Here is a 20,744-nt window from a genome sequence, read left to right on the forward strand (position 1 = left end):
GCTAGTTAATAAACCAGAAGACTGGTTTATTAAATCATCAGTTAATTGACTGCAGCTGTGACTGATTACATCAATAAAGGGTGTGTCTTCCGCAATGAGAGAATTCAATCAGCTGGATTTAATCGAATTAACTGAAGATTTTAAGCGAGACAGACAGAGGACCTTCACTTCTTCTTTGGCTAGCCAGCAAAGTGTCTCCTGAGGAATTCATCAAACACCTTTATCGGAGTTGCCAGTTAGCTGCTTGCCCTACGGAATTTGGACTGGTGCATCCCCACAGTTGTGTGAGACACTTTCATAAAATCTTATATTCACAGATATCTCTTGTTGATTCTGTTTCCCTAAAGAACCCTAACTAATACAGGTATTAATGCTGTTTGCTTTTCTACTGTTTGTAAAAATTGAAACTTAAAAAAAGAGGCATTAAAAAATCATTATTTTTGCAATGAATTCCCATGTGAGTAAAGAAGGTTATTTAATGAGCAAACATTATACAGAACTATTTGGAGAAAACCATCTGTTTATAAGATGTATTTCTCTATAAATATAGAGAGAAATTAAATCTTGCGTTTATGAAAGGCTGATAAACTCAGTAAACTACAATACTCTTATAAAGAGCAGTTTATAATGTCTACTAGAAACATTATTCCATCAAGACCCTTCAGAACCAAATCTTAGTAATTTTCAGGGAAAATAACACCGATTCCTGGGTCATCATCATCATTTTCAAGTTTGTTATCATTTTCTTCAGTAATACATTTGCTATGTGCTTTTTCTGGCTTTCTTTTCTTCTTATGAGTATATGATGAGTTATTTTCCTCTTTGATTTTGGGATGTGAGTTAGTAATAGTTTCCTTTTCCAAAGCATGTTGTAAGCAGTTGTAAAACCTATAAAGAAATAAGTACTAATGTTATATATGTGGGTTTTGAAACTGAATGACTGAAATACATTTAATACTTATAAATTTTATAAACTTGACATTGTCCCATATTAGCCTGTAAACAGACAATTAATCAAAGAAATAATATATTCTTGCTTTTATGATTTTTTAAGGAGGGGAAAAAAACCCCAACCCAAACACTGTTATCAGTTCGTAACAGTCCTAAAAATTGGGTAGGGATCGCCTCTTGACAACCTCTATCCTACCTCAATTTCCATCCCAGATGAAGGGGTTAAACAAAGAATGTAAAAAAGAACAGAAATTATTTTTTTAAATTCAAAAATCATAAATGTAATAGAAACTCATTTTAGAGAATTCAGAAAATATATGAAATGAAATAAAGATCCATACTTAGAAATACTCAAAAATTTTTTGTTCCAGTCTTTTTAAATGCATTCTGAATTAATGGCTCTACACATACATACCTGCTATTTTTACACAATTAGGATATTACATATAAAATTTGACATTGTTTTTTCAAATTTAAAATTTACTGAAAATATTTTCCATACTATCAAATAAACTACAAAGTAACATTTTTTAATGGTTGCATAATATTGTCACACAGATTGGCATTAATTTAATTATTTGTCTAGTATATGAAGATTATTTCAGATTTTCCCCATCACTAGCAACAATGTGATAAACATTTTTGAAAATAATGTGATAGGAGTTTCTATTTCTTTAGGATAGATACCTGGAAATGTAATTACTACTTTAAAGGGCATAAACATTTTAAGACTTTTGATAAAAACTGCCTGTTTTCCATTTTGCTGCTAATAGCAGCACTTGAGAGAGTCCACTTCTCCCCTGAACTGAATAACACAAAACACACTTTGATAGGTGAAAATGCTATCTTATTTTAATTTCTATTTCTTTGTTTTTAAGTGAAATAGAATATTTTCCAAATACTCATTAGCTATTTGAATTTTTAAAATGTCCTTTTCCTTTACCCATTTTTCTACTGGAGTTTTAGTGTTAACGCTGTGATATAATAAAGGAAGCTCCCTGAAAACTGTACTTCATTTCTTTTTTACCTCCATGTCAACACCTAACACAATACTCTCTGCTTGATAAAATAGCCTTCAACAGATGTTGGAAGGCAGCCAGGTATTGTATGCAGTCTGACACGAGCTTTTGACTGGGACAGCTGAGATCAGCTGGTTGCAATTAACCTTACTGGTTCCTAATTTCCTCATTCATAAAATTGGTATATCCTCTACCTAGCAGAGTTGTCAGAGGATTACACATGATAATATATATAGAGTACCTAGCACAGTAACTGGCATAGACTTAATTCTCAATAATGACTATTTTATAAAATATAAACACCACAAAATGAAATAACCTGTCTACATTGTTTTCTGTTATAATCCCATCCTGCAGAACAATGCTGACACATCATAGGCACTTCGTAAGGATATGCAGAATAAATGAATGAATGAATACTAAACAAAAAAGGTAACTAACTATGCATGTATTATCCTAAGTCTAACAGATTAGAATGATCTGGTAGTTGAGCACTCCCTTGCCACTGTACGATCTACTAGAATGGGAGACTACGACAGGAAAATTTTGACATCTACAGAAGAGACTGCCATTTGGACCAATTTTCTTCTTTCATTGAATTCTTTAATTCAATGAACAGGATAAATTCTACTTGCAAAGGCCTTTAAAGAACAAAATATCCACCTACTTCCAAACCTTCCACACAACTCAAATACATGCACGCGATTACTATATATCCTGTCCATATTTCAAGAACTTGTATACTCAACAGTGTATCCTTTGATAGCCAGCACCATGCCTAGCACATAATAGGTGAGTAATAAATATTTCTTCAATGAATAAATCAATCTCAAAGACAGGGATATAGTAAAAGGAAAAAGGCATTGAGAAATACTGACTAACAGGTAACCCTTTAGATGCTGTTCCATGGCAAATTCCTTGGTAGCCACAACCTTTTCAGTGAATGCACATTTTAATCCTTACTTAACTGAAATCTGACACCCTGCAAAAATGTCTTCTTCCCTGCATGCCTCTGAAGTGGACACTGCTTATTCATTCTTTCCGTTATCTGCCTACCAGAGTTGGGAGATGGGTCAGAATTCAACTGGCTTGCCAATACCCTCTACTGTCTTAGATTCATGAAAACTTCTAGTCTTGGCTTGGTCTTCCTCTCCAGATTTTGCCATCATTCTGAGTGACTTCAATAACAGGTTTTCTTGTCTTCCACACTGGCTCTAGGATGACCTATTCTCTCTAAAACATAAATCTGAGCATGCCCAAGATGCTGTGAATCATCCTTATCCAATCCTAACAGGCTACCCATGATATGCAACCTCACCTATCATTCTCCACCAGGCACTTTAGGCATAGGTAGCCAGGTTGTTTTTTAGGATTATACTTTATTCCAAGAAATGAAAGATAAGATTAAATTGCTTTTATGACCACAGAGAATTAACATCTTGCGTAAAATGCCTTGACAATTACATAAAAAAATTAAGAGAAAAGGTGCCTTACTTTAATTTCCCTTTAAAGAACTTAAGAAATTCAAAGCTACGTCCTTGGGGTACCAAGAAACAACTGGTAAAATAGAACAAAGATCCTTTCCTGCTCAAAGCCAAGAATAAAAACTTCAAATATTAGTTTTCTGTTCACTTTTTTAAATGAACTTCAAAAGTCCTTTGAGAAACTATCTTAATATGTCAGAAATTTGTTTTCTAATTATGTGATCTCCTTTATACTATGACCTTTTAAACAGAATTCTAAAGCCTAATTCTTAAAGTGTAACTTTCTCAGCTCTCACAGGCAACAAAGAGCTCTGAGCATAAAAGAAAAGAAATGTATATTTAGGCAACTGTTTCCCCCCCCCCCCTTGAAAGTAAATCAAATTGTCTTAAGTTTTTCTACCTCTGTAGTCAAAATTATCAGGCCACAGGGCAACTTATACATAGTTCTCTTCATGAAAGAACGTTTCAGGCCAGCCCTGAAAAAATGAATTGGATTTTGGGTGCATTAGAGGCACACCTGCAATAAAAAAGCTTTTTTTTTTTTCTTTACTTTTGAAATAGGAACATAAAACTGAGGAAATCTAGGCTCAATTTAATTCCCTTTTAGGTTGCTACCATTCACAAATTTCAAAGAAGGCTAATGTCATGTATTATATATTTGGATTTTAACTGATTAGCACTTTTATTAAAAAACATGTAGGTGTCAGAGCCCATGCCAGGTGCAGGAAACAGACAAAAGAGGCTCCCAAGAAGCTCCTGGTTTAACAGGAGATAATCAACAGGCCATGAGAAAGGTAAGCCAAAGTAGGAGCACACTTAAGGGGCACCTTCCTCCAACTGAGACCAGGAAATGCGTCTTGGATTTGATTCTTGGCTGAATGTCAAAGATGACTGGAAGTTGGCTAGGTGATGGGAGAGGGAAAAAAAAAATGGGGGTAAGGGTAAACCAAGGAGGAACTATCAGAAAATAAAATGTGTATTTTCATTTTCTATTACTTCTTTGATCTTAAGTATACAGAGAAATGTATAAATTATTTATTTAGCTGCCACTGCTCCATTTTCTAAAACGATAAGACTAGCAACTATGAGGAATGTAAGAAATCTGTTATCCTTGACTCCTTCTCTGTGTTACCCCCATTTCCAATCTGATGCCATGTCCAGTTAACAATCTGCAGTATGACTTCCACTCATTTTGTTACTCAGCGTCTTATATTTCTTAGCTGGACTGTGTAGCAAGAGCCTACATTGCTTGCCCCATCTCTAAGCCATCTTACACATTTTCCAGAATAATGATCCTAAGGCTTTGAAACCTTAAAAGCAGCAATATTAATGGAAAATGTTAGTCAATTACATTTAGCAAATATTTATTCATTTTTTAAATTTTTTATTAGAGAAGTTGTAGGTTTACAGAAACATCATGCAGAAAGTACAAAGTTCGCATGTACTCCCCTCTAGCAAACATTTATTAACCACCATTCTCATGCCAGACACTGAGAGTATAATGAGGAATAAGAAACTATCTTTGCCACTGGGGAACTCAGTAAATATAATGGGTTACCTTTCAAGTTCCTTTGTTCTTTATTATTAACTCAATAAATATTCACTGGGCTTCTATATGAGCCAGATATTGTTTTAGGATAAGAGACATTTAAAATGGAGGAGAGGGAAAAGGAGGGTGATGAGGAAGGGAAGTCCTGTTTCCATGGGACCATATTTTAGTGAGAAAAAAAGATATGTGAAATTAATTACTTGTAATTCAGTATGGTATGCTTCTCTGTCTTGTACTGAGGCATAAAATGTAATGCAACTGCTAAAAGATAATGAGAATTTGAAATAAGGAAATGGCTCTGGGGTTGAAAGGGCTGATGGGATATTTTAGGTAGACACGTTCACTAAGCTATTGGATATATGGGCCCAGGACTAAGAAGAAATTTGGAAGATCTATCAGTGTGTGGGAAACAGATGAAGCTATGGACAAGGTATAGAATCCTAAAGAACAACAATATTTAAGGAACAGGTGACATAATAAGTCCACAAGGAAGCTAAGGAGCATCACAAGCAGGAGGGAATAGAAGGGACAGCATAAGCAAAGAAAAAGAGGTGGTAATACTAAGCCTTAAATGGAGATCAGTGAATAGTTTGATTTGCCTAGAGGACAAGGTGCATGAAGAGAAGTTACAATTTCTGTTATATAATTTTGTTGCCTCTCAAGCAATTCTGTTCTTCCCTGGGCTCTTCACATAAAAATCTTGCCTGCCTTTAAGGCCAGCTCATTGAACTCTTCCCTGAGGCCTTCCTTAAGAATGCTCTTCTTCTGTTCAAATGATATTAACTCCTTCTTTTGAAGTTTTACAGTATTCTGTACCTTTCTTAGGGCACTTACCACTTTGCATGTTGAATTACAGTTATTTACATGCCTCTCTGAACTCCAAATTAAGCTACTATCAGAGCTGTCTCAGCAGGATCCACGTCTGATTTGTCTTTGAATTCCAGTGCCAAGCAATCCTTTACATTTTGTAAGTTCCCATGCAATTATGTGTTCAAAGTACAAATAAATAATTATTCATCCTTACCCAGTCTATCACTTTTATGATGGACTGGGGGTTCCTCTGAAAATACAGGGAGCATCCTTGCTGCCAAGACCTGAGGACTATGTCACCTGGGAGAAACTGAACACAGAGCTGGGCTGGGTTACATACAGAATCTGTGTGTAACTGAAGAACAATTGTGCAGAACAAAGGGGAACTAAAAAGGCTTAATCAGTCTTTAACTCAGTAATTTATTTACTAGTATTAAAAATCAACTACTGGAAATCTATTCCAATTACTTTTTCTCTTAAATTTGCTTTATTCTTATCAATATTATATGCCAATATAGTCAGCTCTTTTATCTTCATTCCATTTAACCTTTTCCTTATCGCTCAGTTGGTGAAAAAAAAAATATGGCTAATTTCATTCTACTCATAGCCCATGGGAGTTTCTTCTGACCCATGTCCTGGCCTTGAATTAATAGATAAAAATATGGCCTTCTTTTAATTGGTAAATAGACCTCCAAACTGCATATTTTTAAACTGGAAATCATTATATATGAAACTGTCTTACTATGTCTAATGGCAGTTCCTGTCTCCAAATCAATCTCCAAATCAACTGTTTACAAAGGAGGCCTTGTCTTGTCCAGCTCCACAAACCACAGGAGTCCAATCTCAAGTGATCCTGATAAGCTTCTTCCTCTCAGGGTACTTTGGAAAACTGCTTTTTCATAAAGAAGACTTTTCTTTTATTAAACATATTTTACTTCTTAACTTTGATTTTTACATTTGCAGTTAAAATAATTCTTGTTGATTAAATGTTATTTTTACTCATTAGGATTCTGACTCTTTAAAATTCTCTTATTATAGTTGCTTGAATTGTGAAACTTTGGTCTTATGACAAACCAAGTTTAGTACTAATTGTCTGATTGCAGAAGTCATTACCTCCAATGTTTTATTACTTTTTTCTTTTTCAACATCAGAATACTAACTCATTCTCTGCATTTGGTAGAATGTACAGCTGTTCCCAAAGGAGCTCCCTAATTTGTGCACATTTTCTGAAATCACATGTAATCTTCTAATCAGTATCTTAAGACACTTTACTCTTCTTTAATTTTTCCCTGATTTTATATGATGAGCTTGGCTTTCCTGATAGCAGCATACACACAATAATCTCAAAACATATTTTTGAGTGAATGGATTTAAAGCATAATTTGATTTTATAGTTGGTGAAGGTGGCTCAATTAACTTCACCAGGTGTATAGTTAGTTGATCTTGGGCTATATTTATCATCTTGTTGAAATTCAAGTAAGGAAACAGAGAAACTGATTTGCTACCTCCCATGTTTTAGCAAACAGTGTCACTGGATTAATATTTAACAAATGGAGTAAACTTTTGGAATGATACCAATAAGTACCTACATATAGTTCAAACTCTGCAGTCAAAGAGAGTGGCTGGGTGCTTTTTAGTTGCTTACTTCAAATCATCACTTTAGTTAGAATATCTGCTCAAAGTACTAGGTAGCCAGGTAATCTCTCAGCTTTTCTCAAACAGGGTTTCGCTAGAGAATTAAACCCCAATGCCCTAAGGTATGCATTGTATGTAATGAATTAACTTCTCTCCAATGTATCTAGAATGATACAAGTTTTATACTATTTTTGGGAGAACTGAGAAAATAGTCACTCAAATAATTTTGTGACTTCTGTGGTCCAGATGAGGAACCCTGGTTGAGAAAGGATGGATGGTGACACACTGATGTGATTACAGGTTTATTCTCTATATATTCTCAATGAAGGAGGAGGGCTATTATTTTGACTGCAAAAACTTTAGCAACTTTTGTCACTTCTAACAGCAACTTAATTCCATTCAATTCTGACACTAACTACCATAGGTTAGGTCTCCTCTATAACAATGCCCTTCGGACACCAGCAACAAGCTCAGGAGCCCTCAGGGCTATATGTACTGAACAACTGGCTACAAATTCAAGGGTTCTCACCACCCTCTTGGGTTTGATATTTCACCAGAACAACTCACAGAACCCACTAAAGGCATTATACCCGTGGCTATAGTTTCATTATACTAAAAGAGTACAAATAAGAACCAGCCAAAAGAAGAGGCATAGGGAAAGGTCTGGGGGTTATGAAATGTGTGGTCCTCTCCATGTAGAGTCAGGATGCATCACCTCCTGGCACAGCAATGTTATCATCTCAACCATGAAAGCCCACTAGAGTTCCGAATGTCCAGAATTTATGTGGAGTTTCATTATGTAGGAATGACTGGTGGAATCAAAGTCCACACAATTGAACTCAATCTCCAGCCTCCTTCCCTTCCCTAGGTCTTGGCTCAAAGTTCCAACTCCCTAATCACAAGGTTGGTCTTTCTGATGTGGCCAGCCCCAACCTAAGACTACAGGTGTGACCCTGGGTCCACTATGATTCACAGAATCAACCATTAAGGGAAATTCCAAGGATCACCAGTAGTTACCTGCCCATGATCAAAGATAAAAGTCAGATCTCTTTGTGGAGTTCAAATTCCTTTCAATGCAGCTATCCTATCCTGAAAATCCATGACATGACAGGGACAGGGACAGTCATTATACATGTACTACCTAATGTATACTAATAATTAATCTTTAAGCAAGGTGTTCCCCCAAGTTAGAGATGAGAAAAATGACATCAAGAGAGTTGAGTAACTTGTGGTGGAACCAGGATTTGAACCCAGTTCTACCTCTTTCCACTATGCATACCAGTGGCATGCCTAGCCTTTGCTGCTTCAAAAAAAGTCCTGGGTATTAAGGAATTTAAGCAGGCAATAAATAAATAAATTATAATTAAAATAAATAAAAATAAAGAATTTTAATAGGATTCCTCTGCATTTTGCAGATATCCTTCTGCTAATGTAGAGAATGGCTTAGCAGCAAACCATACTAGACGCATTCTACCCTGAGACCAGCCGATAAAGCTACACAGAGAATAAGTCAAGAGGTATTCAGGCAGTTTTTGACTGACTGTGAGATTGCCAAGGTGGTGGGGAGAAGAGAAACAGAAAATTACAAATAACATCAAATTGGCCTTCACTCCTTGAATAACTCAGAAACATATATCTTGCTGATGGTAAGTCAGTGGCATTCTCTTCTTATACAAAAGGCAGCACACTATTCACTTTTTAAAATCAACATCTATTCTGAGGAAAACATGGGAAAAGAAAGTAATGTAACATTTTATCTGCCAGGAGGTACAGTTCAAGAATGAGAGAAACATAAAAACGTGAACTGAGAACCACAATCCTTCCTACTTAATGATGGCAATTTTAGATCTAATCCATATAAGAGGTTGGTACTGAACTGGCCAGAGATGGAAAACATTTATCAGACTAAAATTAACCAGGCTGTTCCCTCAAAAGGGACCTGACTGTCTTGGGGATTCTAGGTAATCTCTGGTGGATCACAGTCAGGGGCAGCGTGCACCTCATCCCTGGCTGCCTCCATACTGATTGGTATGGTTACTGTGGCCTTGGCTCTCCTACCTGAATGATTACTATTTTCTCCTTCATCCTGGTTGCTAGCAGTCATGTCTCCCACCGTCTCCCACAGAGCGTCCTCATTACGCTCCATTCAGTGCCTACTACAGTCTGGCCTGCTTTCACCTATTGCTTCGATCATTTTTTTTTTTTCATTGATGATAAGGCTAGAAGTAGATAAGTAGTTGGGAATATAAACTGAAGATGGTATGTATTAATATTTTCAAGGATGATCTAGGAATATAAGAATGACACGGCAAAGGTCAATTAATATACCTTTCAATTCTCCTCTTGTTTTCCTCCATTTTTTGATTTGCTATGTTTACCAAGAAGTCAATATATTCCTCTGTCACCATCAGTTTTCCCTTATGGCTTAATGGAACTTCTAATCCATGTGTGCTTCGGACAGCCTAGAAAGAAAAACAATTTAGATATGAAGATGTATGTACTAGAGACACTGAAGATAACTAAAGAAAAGTCCCAGTCCTGGCTGTGTTTGAACACAATTTAGTTCCATTATAGCATTTAAGTTTGTGCTTTGATATAGTTTAGCTGAACACAGTTGAATCAAAGGGCTTTCCCATCATATAAAGTCATTTCCTAAGAAAGGTACTCTACACATTGTCTATCAGAGAAGCAGATAAAATCAAAGAACACAATAACTCTAACAGTCTTAATCTCAGTGTAGAGTAGAAAGCCTTAATACACAATTTAAAGAAAAGAAATAAATGAAATCTCAACAGAAGCCTCAAGGGAAAATCAAAATGGACTGGATGCCAGTGTGTGGTTACAAGAATAAATCCTGCCTCCTCTATCTCACAAAGTGGCTGCTTTCTTGATGTTTTACAATTGCCCAACTTTGCACTGCTGTTGATGAAATAGTCAACATGTTCCCAGTAGATACAAGCACTGGATATAGCAAAAGAACAACAAATATTCTACAAAAACCATAACGAGGCATAAAAAGTCATTTAGCGAACGTCTACTGAACATCCGCCAATGTTCTAGATCCCAGGTTAAGTTACAAGGATACGTGATGAATATAACATGGTCCCCTCCCTTAAGAGCTCACATTTTAGAACAGAAAATAAGCATGTGAACAAAGAATTACAATAAGACATCGGTGCTGAGACAGAGGAAATACACCCACACATAATGCTTAAAAGTGTAGAAGAGAAGTGACTGAGTCTGAGGACTTGGCTTTATGGGAAAGATAACACTTGAGTTGGAATTTTAAAGGATAAGTGGAAAAGGGGAGGGGGAGAAAAGCATTCCAGCCTAGGAATAACAATATCTGTAGGCACAGAGACATGGGAGAACATGATACTTAAGAGAAACAACTAATAGTTCCCCAAGGCTGGAACTTAAGTTCCCTCAGGAAGACTAGCAGGAGAAGAGCATAAATAGGGTGATGTAACAAATTTGGGAAAACACCCTAAATATCAGAGAAAATATTTAGAGAGCTTGATGCTGAAAAGGGGAATTATGAGAGTAGTGGTTAGAGTAGTTGGAGGAGACTGAGAGCAGGAAAGACCAGACAGGAGGCAACTGCAAAGATTCAGGTGAGGAACGATGAGGGCAGAAGTAGGGGCAATGGTAGAAGGCTTGGAGAGGTGGGTTCAGGTGAGAGAAAAGAGAGGTAGAAATGATAGGACTATAATTAACTGAGTATGCACAATGAAGGAGAGAAGGTGAAGAACTGCTCTGTTCTTGTTTGGGCCACCAGCTGCTATGGAGTGAGATGGGGACACAAACCAGTACCATGGGCTTTGATTTTCTATTTAGCCATGCTTTATGCCTTCTTTGTAAGCCACCTTTATTTGGGAAATAACGACATTTGTTAAAGATAAAAAGTGGAGAGCACGAATACAAGGCAACTTCAGTCAAAAAACAAACAACACATGCCAATTCTAACAGTACACACAAGCTGTAATTACCACAGGAGATCAGAATAGGGCAAAAACACTATGGGTTGGCTTGTCCAGGGAAGGACTCAAGAGATGATGTGGGACTTAGGAGAGGTCTTAAAGATCATCAGTCCAGGAGTCAGCAAACTTTTTCTGTAAAGGGACAGATAGTAAGGGCTGGATTTGGCCTAAGGACAGCAGTTTGCCAGACTCATGATATAGTTAAGGAAATTCAGACCCTGAGTGATTAAGGAGCTTGCCCAAGTTCACAGAGCATAGCTGCAATCCAGCCAGTATCAGAACAGAGAGGTCTTGAGGCTTCTGTATGTGACTCTTTCCAATATATCATGAGGCTTAAGTTGGGCCTTGGCTACCCAGGATGAGGAGGGTGCAGAGTTGAGAATGAAGGAGATGTACTAAAGGGCTAGCCTTCAGGACAAAACACGTTAAAAGAGAAGTAGAGATGAGTACTATAAGACCTCAAATGTAAATCCGACAACTCTGGACCTTGTCCTATAGGAAAGAGTAAGTCACTGAAGGTTTTTAAACAAGGGAATAAGAAGATTTGAGTAGGGAATAGAGAGTCTAAAGGCAGAAGTCTAATTAGAAAGTTATTTAGTAATTTGTAGCACTTCATACTCAAGTAATTGCTTTTTGCCAAAAGTCTTCTTACCAACATAGTCTTTCCTCTCTTTCCCACTGTTATGCCAGAGTTCCTGAAACCAGAATCTATGGCCACTGTGTGCTGTAAGAAAATAAAACTTGTTTAATTCTGATAATCTGACTGGTCAGATAATCTGTTTATCTCCAGAAACTGCAGAAACATAAGTAAACCCAAAATCTATTAAGAGTTTTTGGGCTAACCAATATGGACTGTGCTTAAAAGTATCTTTGATCATATTCCTATTAGAAATAATGAAATACCAACTTTGAAAGGATCATTGAGAAAAAGTAAAACTAAAACTTTAATAAAACACAGAGACTTTTGGCTAGTGATTGTTTCCATGTGGCAGAAAATAACCAAATAACAATCATTCCAGTAACAGTATTATATAAAAACAAAACAAATCAAACAAGAAAAATCTTCCTTTTAAAGAGTGAAATGTTATTTTCCCCTGTGTAGTCACAAATCCTGACTCATAGAATGGCTTGAGTTTTGGGCTAGTAATAGTTAAGACTCCCCTTTGTGTATTCTGGTTCTGCCTCTTAGCAGCTGTGTGCTTTTGCACGTCATTTAACCTCTGGCCCTTGGTTTCCCCTTGTGTAATAGTACCAACTGAAGAGGGTACCAAGAGAATTAGGTAGAATAATTAACGTAAAGCATTTATCTTGGTGCCTGGTAAATGAACATTCCATAAATATAAGCTATTATTATTATCATCACCATAATTATGATGACTGGCAATGGATTTACACTCATTCATTCATCTAGGGCCCTGACGACAATAGATACTTAAATAAATGAATCATAGCATGAATGTAGAAGAGTTACCATAAGAAGAGAGGTTATCTCAGCATCCTTTCTATCTCTAAAAAGATTTTGTTGACATAATGAGTAAAGCAGATAAAGAAAAAAAGAAAAAAAAAATTCTGAACTTACAGGATGGCTTTGTAAGTTATTTTGTTTTACCAACCTCTAAATATCAGAAAGCCCTTGGGTTCAGAGGTGAAGCCACATCTTTTCACTAGCTCAGTGGTTCTCAACTGGGAGGTGATTTTGCACCCCCAGAGGATATTTGGCAATGTCTAATTACATTTCTGGCTGTTGCAACCAGGGAGGGAGAGGGGGTGATTAACTACTGGCATCTAGTGGGTAGAGGCCCCAAAAGCTGCTAAACATCCTACAGTTTAGGACACAGGAGAGCCACCAAATAAAGTATTCTCTGGCCCAAAATGTCAACAGTACCTAGGTTGAGAAACCTTGCTCTAGCAACATGTCCTTTTCATGAGATTCTATATATCTCCCTGGTTTAAATAGCAAATGTATGTCGATGAATTCCATTTCCAGTCCAAACCGCTACCCTGAAATTTTCCCTTTCTTAAACCTATTTCTCTCACACCTTTCTAATCTCAGTATTCAGTAATCTTGAATACCCAGTTGCTCAAGCTCCAAAATTATAAGTTAGTCTTGATGCTTCCCACTTCCTTATTTCCCACATCCAACTCCTATTGATTCTACCTCCAAAATACACCTTAAATTTATTTGCTTCTCTCTGTATCCACTGTCTCTAGTCAAGACTCTCACTTGGATGTCTGCAGAAGTCTCCAATTAGAGTCTTTGCTTTCACTCTTGCCCCACTTCAATCCATTCTTTACAGTCTGGCTTGAGATACAATCCAAACTCTAAACCACAGCTTATAATACCATATTTGACTTTGCCCCTGAATTCCTTTCCACCTCAGCTAGCTCCTCTTCTGTTCTTTGAATATTCCAAACTCTCTCCTGCATCAACCTCTTTATTTTTGCTCTTCCCTCTGCCGGGACTACTCTTCCCCTTGCTGGCTTCTTGTCACTCATCTGGTTTCCCTTTAAATACTATCTCCCCAAAGAAGTCATCTCTAACTATCAATGGATTTCCCTTACTTCCCTTCCATTACTCTCTATCAGAGTGCCAGCTTATCTCCTTCACAGCACTTATCAGATGAGAAATTTTGTTTACCTACTTATTGTCTGCCTCCCTCCCTTAGAATATAAATATAAGCTCCTAGGGGGCTGGGATCTTATATGTGTTTTTATACTTTTCCCTAGTAACTGGCAGATTGCATGGCACACTGTATGAGCTCACAAAACAGTCGTGAATGAGTCAATTTCCCAGTCTCCCCCAAATGTTAGATTTCCATAGAGGGTTTGACCCAGAGAAGAGCAAGGCTGAGTCAAATCAGGATAAGCATTCAGAATAAGTCATGAGTATGGAAACAAAAAAGATTTCAGCAGCATCAGTGATGTGGTCTGGTATAACCAGAGACTAAAATAAGGTTAGATCAAAGTTCAGAGGGTGAAGCAAGGACTGGGACCATTAACCACTGGCTTCTTAAACACTGTGTATGGAGTACATCTTAAATGCTGAAGCTCCTCAGCCCCTCTTCTCTTTCCTTTGACATTATCCACAGGTGATTTTTTCTAGTCCCATGGTTTCAAATATTATTTGTATATTGATGTCTCCCCAGCATGTATTTTCAGTTCAGACTGCTCCTCTAAATTCCAGACTTCTAGCAAATGCCTACTTGAAAATTCCATTCAGATATCTTATAGACATCTCACATTTGACATGTAGCTCAAAATCTTGATTTCTACTCCTTCACCTCCAGCTTTCCCTGTCAAAGCAAAGGATACATCCAAGTTCTCCAGCCAGAACCTTAGGAATCTTCTTTGATTCCATTTTCCTTCTGGCTTTCCTTCCCCAGGCAACCTCACAAGTCTATTTATTCAAACTAAAATAAATTTAAAATCTATTCCCTTCTCACATTTTTAGTGCTATCACTTTAGACCAAGGCATTTTTCACTTAGATCATCACTTAGACCATCATGTCTCACTTAGATCACTGCAACTGACTCCTAGTGAATCTCCCTCCACTTACTCCTCTCCTATCCCTATGCTAGAGTAAGAATGAATTTTTCAGAACACACACCTGATCAAGTTGTCTCCCACCCTCTCATAAGTATTTCTTCAATAACTTCACCTGGTACTCAAAAAGCAATCCTAACTCCTTGTCCTGGTCTACAAGAGCCTAAATGACCTGGCTCCAGTAGGTCTAGCCTCCCTCCTTCACCTCCGTTCACTCTGACCCTCAGACACATTGTTCTTTCTGTTTTGTGAGCACAACAAGCTCTTTCCTGCTTCAGAACCTTTGCATATAATTGTTCATTTGCCTGGAATGTTCATTTTCCCAGTGTGGTGGCTTGGAGCTATGTACCACAGAAAAACATGTTTTTAAACTTAACCCATTCCTGTGGATGTGAACCCTAATAAATAGTACCTTTTGATGAGATTACTTCAGATGGCCCAAATGAATCAGGATGGGTCTTAATCCTATTACTGGAGGCATTATAGAGAAGGCCACAGAGAGAGAAGCCATGGGAGCAGCCACAAGCTTGAAGTCAACAGAACCAGGAAGAGAAAGGAGAAGACACTGCCATGTGTATTGCCATGTGACAAAAAAGCCAAGGACCAAGGATTACTGGCAGCCAGCCCCAACATACCACAGTCTTCTAGGAGAAAGCATCACCTTGATGACACCTTGATTTTGGACTTCTCCTAGCTTCAAAACTGTAAGTCAGTAAATTCCTGTTGTTTAAGCCAATGCCTTGTATGGTATTTGCTTTAAAAGCCAAGAGACTAAAACACTCAGGTACATGCCTAACTCTTTCTGTTCCTTTAAATTTTAGCTTAAACCTCCTCAGAGAAGCCTTTCCTCAAGTAGACCTATCTTTGCTCTCTTCTCTCTCAGCAGCTTTTTTTCTTTCCTAGAATATTTTGTAGCTTGCAGTTATTTTTTTTTATTTGCCTCTCTACTTATTTGTTTTTGTCTGTCTCTCCACCTTGAGGGAGGAACCAAAACTGTCACTACCTTGTTCATCACTGTATCCTAATTCTTGATATTTTAGTAATCAATGCATTTTATTGATCAAATGCTTAAAATGCAATTTAATTTTATATATAAACATAAAAGGTATAAAGATAGAGAATCAAAACTTCACAAATGTTTACCTAAGACATTTAAATGATGAGAAAAATGAAATACTCTTTAAAATGCTGAATTTTGCATATAGTTCTATGGTATTTTTATCTAAGAGCTCAGCAAGCAAAAACAAAATATACCATGTTGAAGTAAATTTATAAATAGAAAGATTAAAGAAGAAAACAAGAACCATAAAATTTTGAATGTTACATTTTGCTGGTAATTGTAAGTACTCTTTTTTTCTAAGACTGGAAATAAATATATCAAGAAGACAGATGGATAAATAAATTAAAAACTAGTTGAATAAGCTAATATCACATTAATTTTCTGGTAGGAGATTTAAAGTATAAAATAAAATCAACCAACATACCTATATAGTCAAATATAATTACAAAATTTTACCAGAATCTGTGCATCCTGCAACTGTCGACACTGCACATGAAGAACAAATGGTTCAAATTTCAAAATGGTATCAGAAGTTGCTTTCTTCAGAGCTAAAATCTGAATAAATGAAAAGTGTTACTATCAAACACGACTCTTTTGGGGGACCCTTTACCACATATAACTTAAGTTTTTCCTAGAACCTCTCAGACACACTCAGCACACGTTTTCTGCATTAACTTTTCACACTTCTTTCTTGGTCCTTTTTCTCCAAAAACTTACTAATCTGTTAATTTTCTTAAGAAAAGCTGATTTCCATTTTTCTCATAAACCTTCTATGTCATTGTTTTCAACCATACCTGTACCTTGGAAAAATAAACTACTACTCCGTTTAATTCCATAACAGATTTTTCATTAAGGAATATGGTATATAAAAACTGTACTAAAAGGACTTTAAATGCTTTGTTGGTAGATTGAGATATAGAAGCATATAATATTATGTCTAAGCTAGAATTTATGTAAGACAGTTATCCTGGACAGGATCCCTTCTGGCATCCCCCCTCCTTCAAACCATTTGATTCTGGTGGACTGTCAATCATGATCTTGTCACTGATCACTCTCCCTACCGTAATGTCAGAGACAGCAACTGACCTATGTCTGATGGAGGACAGTATCCCATTCCACTGGCAAAAATAATTGATCTAGGGGGGAGAAAACCTAACCCAAGCATAGAGCAGAATCCTCTGGGACTGATACCTGGATCTTAGGGAAAAAAAGTCTCTTTCTGCTGGGGTTGGTGGCAACTATCTGTCCTGCTACAAAAAACATCATCTGCAGCAGAAGAGAATAAGGGCAAACATGCAGCAAGCACCAGTGCCCAAGGACAGAGATGGACTGAATACTCTGAAGACAACGTTTGAGTGCCTGAACAGTTATGCTTGGAACCAGCTCCAACTCTGTCCTTTCCAGTTACATAAAGTATCTTTTTTTGCTTAGGACATTTAAAATGGGCTTTCTAAGCTCACTGGGAATTTAAAGTGCCTGACTAATAGAAAACTTGTATAAACTCATCTATAACATTTTAATTTAAGAAACTAATAACCCAGCACAGGTACAAAGATTTCCATAAAACACTCCAGGTAAATAATGTGTTAATATATTTACATCAATGATACTAATAATGCATAGATAGTGGTAACAATTTTCCCCTAACTCCCTTCTCCTTCTATAATTTGTCCGAGGTTAGAGTTACCAAGTGGCAGAACTGAAATTAAAAATCTGGATCCAGTAAGTGTATAATATCCATGAACTTTCTTCTATGTCCAAGAGTGTGTGATTTGTTGAGCACCAGGTAAGTAATGACTGCATAGGCATATATACTTCCACACTTTATCTCCTAGAATCCACAAAAGCCATTGTAATGAATGCTCTCTGGGCTTTAGAATCTTAAAGGCATATAAACTTACCCATAAATCACCTTGAATTTTCCATTCTTTTCATATGTATTTAAAAATAACTGTGAATTTAAAAGTGTATTTTTAAATTTACATATAAAAACTTACCACATCATCTTTTACACAAGATTTGTGTGTGACCAGTAGCCAGCAACAATTTTGTTTCTGAACTTCAAAACCATTTATACTCTAAAACAATAAATAACATAATTTAATATAATGCTATAGTGTAATTCTTATAAAAATTATAAGAATAAGGCATAGAATATTATAGGCTTTTTAAAATTAATAATCCCAATTGGTTATTTGAAGTATTATTGAGAACAATTCAATAGGTTTTAGTGGAAGTTAACCCCAAACAAAAATGAACCCAAATAACTTGACATAGAAAGAAAATAATGTTTATTAAAGTAAAAATACTCAAATGTTTTCTGAAATAGTCATCATTTTGTCAGGAGAAAAGGTATTATTAACAAAAGGTACACATTAGCTGTTCCTGAGTTGTACTGTAGCTGCTTTATTTGGCTAGCACAGTATTTAATTTTAAAAAGGATTTGAATGCCTTTTATAGGACAGCACTGTCCCAATCCTACAAAGGACTTACCACTTTTTACTGATACCTGTACTGGTCATTCTTTATAATACTTTCCCACTCTTCATTGGCATGAGTTTGTGACTTCTGGATTAGACTTTATATGTAATCCCAAAGAAGGGAGCTAGAACTGAAAGGTCAATGTTTCAAAACAACAAATGTCTTAAAATAGAATTTGATTGCTTATTAACTGGAGAAACACTTATTTGGAAAGTTCTATTAGGTTATTTGGCTACACACAGATCCTACCCTCAAGGCACTGGAGAGAGGATAGAGGAGACCACATGGATAGAAATCACTATACTTCTACAAAGTAACTATTTACATCATGGGCCCAGAGGAGACATTGTTGGCTAGCCTTGGAATCTGGAAGAGCTGTGCTCGTCCTGAATAACTGGTTTGTCTTCAATGTGTAAGACCTCTATGACATATGCAGCTGATCTTGTTCTGACTGCTGTAAATCTTACAGGCAAATGTGTGGCCCACCCCTAGTATGTTTACAGATCTAATAGCATGTTTTGGGAATTAATGCCATCACTATCTTCATCTTATCTATAATCCCTTTATCTAGATTTTCCCACTTTTAATTTTTTCTTTTTTTACTGCCTTTTATTAAGCTGTTCCAAACCCTTTCTGAAATAGGGCGTAGTAAAAATAAATAAATATAATACAAAGTTTACCAATAATAAGCAAAATGAAAAGATTTTTAGATAAAAGTCCTAAGGCATTCAGAAGAAGCAGTCATTATTTCCAAGTGTGTGTGCATGTGTTTGTGTTCAGGTGGGAAAGAAGGAAGTCAGGCCTCAAATATGCAGATGGGTAAAAACATTTCGAGGAAAAAAACATGAGCTAAGAAACAGAGACTAATTCAGTTTCAGTAACTAGATAAAGATGAAGAAAAATAGTGGAAAATAGGGTTGAAAGCTGTAATAGAGTAGGGGCTGAATTTTCTGTTGTAAAAAAAAAATGAATAAAGGAAAGTTTCATCATAGGTGAGTAACATGCACAGAGTTGTCCTTTAAAAAGTGAATCTGTTAGCAGTGTGTAACATGGTTTGGAGTAGAAAGACTGGTAGTCCAGTGACCTGTCCAAGACCCTGCTAATCTGGGAGTCAGTGATGTACCTAAAGAGGAGCCTGTGCATGTGCTGAGGTTCTGAATTCAATGCTAATACTAAAATTAATATGCAGCCAACTTTTACAGCTTAACATGGACCCAGCACAACGGTAAATCATTCAAATGAATTATCCCATCCTTTCCACACAAAATTCCGATTAGATACTCTTTATTATTTCAGTTCATGGAACAGGAAGTGGCTGGTTCTAGATAACTTTCCTATGATCACATAGCCAATAATTTCCATAATTGGTTTTGAATCTAAGCCGTCTCACTCCAAAGCCTGAGGGCTTAACCACTATTACTAAGACTGTTAATAGTTTATGATAGTATAATGGAAAAACTACCAGAGCTGTAATGATAAAGTAGGCCACCAGGAGGCAGTGAACTCCTCAAATTCGGACTTGTTCAATCAGGCATTAACAATGATTTAGCCCAGGGATTGAAGAGACGACTCCAGCGCCCAATCCCTCCCCAGATTAGAAAGTCTTTAAATTCCCTTAACACTCAGAAAATCAAGTTCTCTAATTCGTACTATTCAAGGTAGTACTCAAGCCAGCAGGTTCAGCATCACTTGAGCGCTTGTTAGAAATGCAGAATGTCAGGCCCCAACCCAGACCTACACAATCATCTTAATTTTAAAAGTTCTCCAGGTAATTAGTAAGCACGTTAAAGTTTTATAAGCACTGGTCTAATTCACCCCCACGTTTCATAAAGAAACCAACGCCACTCATCGGAGAAACAAACATAGGTTAGATTCGGAAGTTGCACTGGGCACTAGGCCTCTAGTGTAAATTACAGGGCAGGCGCTGGAAGCGCGCAAAAGGGCCTCACCCCGTCTAGGAGGAGGATGCGGCCAGCGCAGGAGCTGGTGGTGAAAAACTGATCTCGCGCGTTCAGGAATTGTACAAGCTCTACCACGTCCTCGTCCACACTGCCCTTCCGGCTGAGGTCCGCTTTGCCCAAACACTGCGCTTTCCATCTCCTGAACTCTGCGCAGCGATCCATATGATGAGAAATTCAGGGCCTGCACACTCCACCTTCACGTTTACCTCCCCTCCCCTTGGGGGCAGCCATATTGAAGGGAACGGTGGCCGAAAAGGCCCAATCTTCTTC

The 20,744-nt window shown here is 37.0% G+C and overlaps 1 protein-coding gene across 2 annotated transcripts; it reads right to left on the reverse strand.

The window, feature by feature from the left end:
* Window positions 1-606: 606 nt before the first annotated feature.
* On the reverse strand, window positions 607-20,727 carry TYW3 (tRNA-yW synthesizing protein 3 homolog). Of its 2 annotated transcripts, XM_037826905.1 has the most exons (6): window positions 20,463-20,723; window positions 18,030-18,110; window positions 16,489-16,587; window positions 12,081-12,152; window positions 9,777-9,910; window positions 607-888 (listed from the first exon to the last, which is right to left on the reverse strand). In XM_037826905.1, exons 1-6 carry the CDS (start codon window positions 20,634-20,636, stop codon window positions 675-677), a joined length of 774 nt encoding a protein of 257 aa, XP_037682833.1. In that variant the 5' UTR covers window positions 20,637-20,723; the 3' UTR covers window positions 607-674. The 2 variants fall into 2 exon arrangements, with proteins under 2 accessions (XP_037682833.1, XP_037682834.1); XM_037826906.1 differs by lacking the exon at window positions 12,081-12,152 and having other exon boundaries at window positions 20,463-20,727.
* Window positions 20,728-20,744: the final 17 nt, after the last annotated feature.

The sequence above is a fragment of the Choloepus didactylus genome, chromosome 2 (genome assembly GCF_015220235.1).
Source record: "Choloepus didactylus isolate mChoDid1 chromosome 2, mChoDid1.pri, whole genome shotgun sequence".
Classification (NCBI taxonomy): domain Eukaryota; kingdom Metazoa; phylum Chordata; class Mammalia; order Pilosa; family Megalonychidae; genus Choloepus; species Choloepus didactylus.

What these genes read in the sequence shown, in the direction of transcription:
- TYW3 (XM_037826905.1), bottom strand. Translation starts at nt 20,636, where the DNA reads ATGGATCGCTGCGCAGAGTTCAGGAGATGGAAAGCGCAGTGTTTGGGC. An exon ending in GCATCCTCCTCCTAGACGGG is followed by an intron (nt 18,111 to 20,462) that starts GTGAGGCCCTTT and finishes TTATTGTTTTAG; the next exon opens with AGTATAAATGGTTTTGAAGT. An exon ending in AACAAGAGGAGAATTGAAAG is followed by an intron (nt 889 to 9,776) that starts GTATATTAATTG and finishes ATTTCTTTATAG; the next exon opens with GTTTTACAACTGCTTACAAC.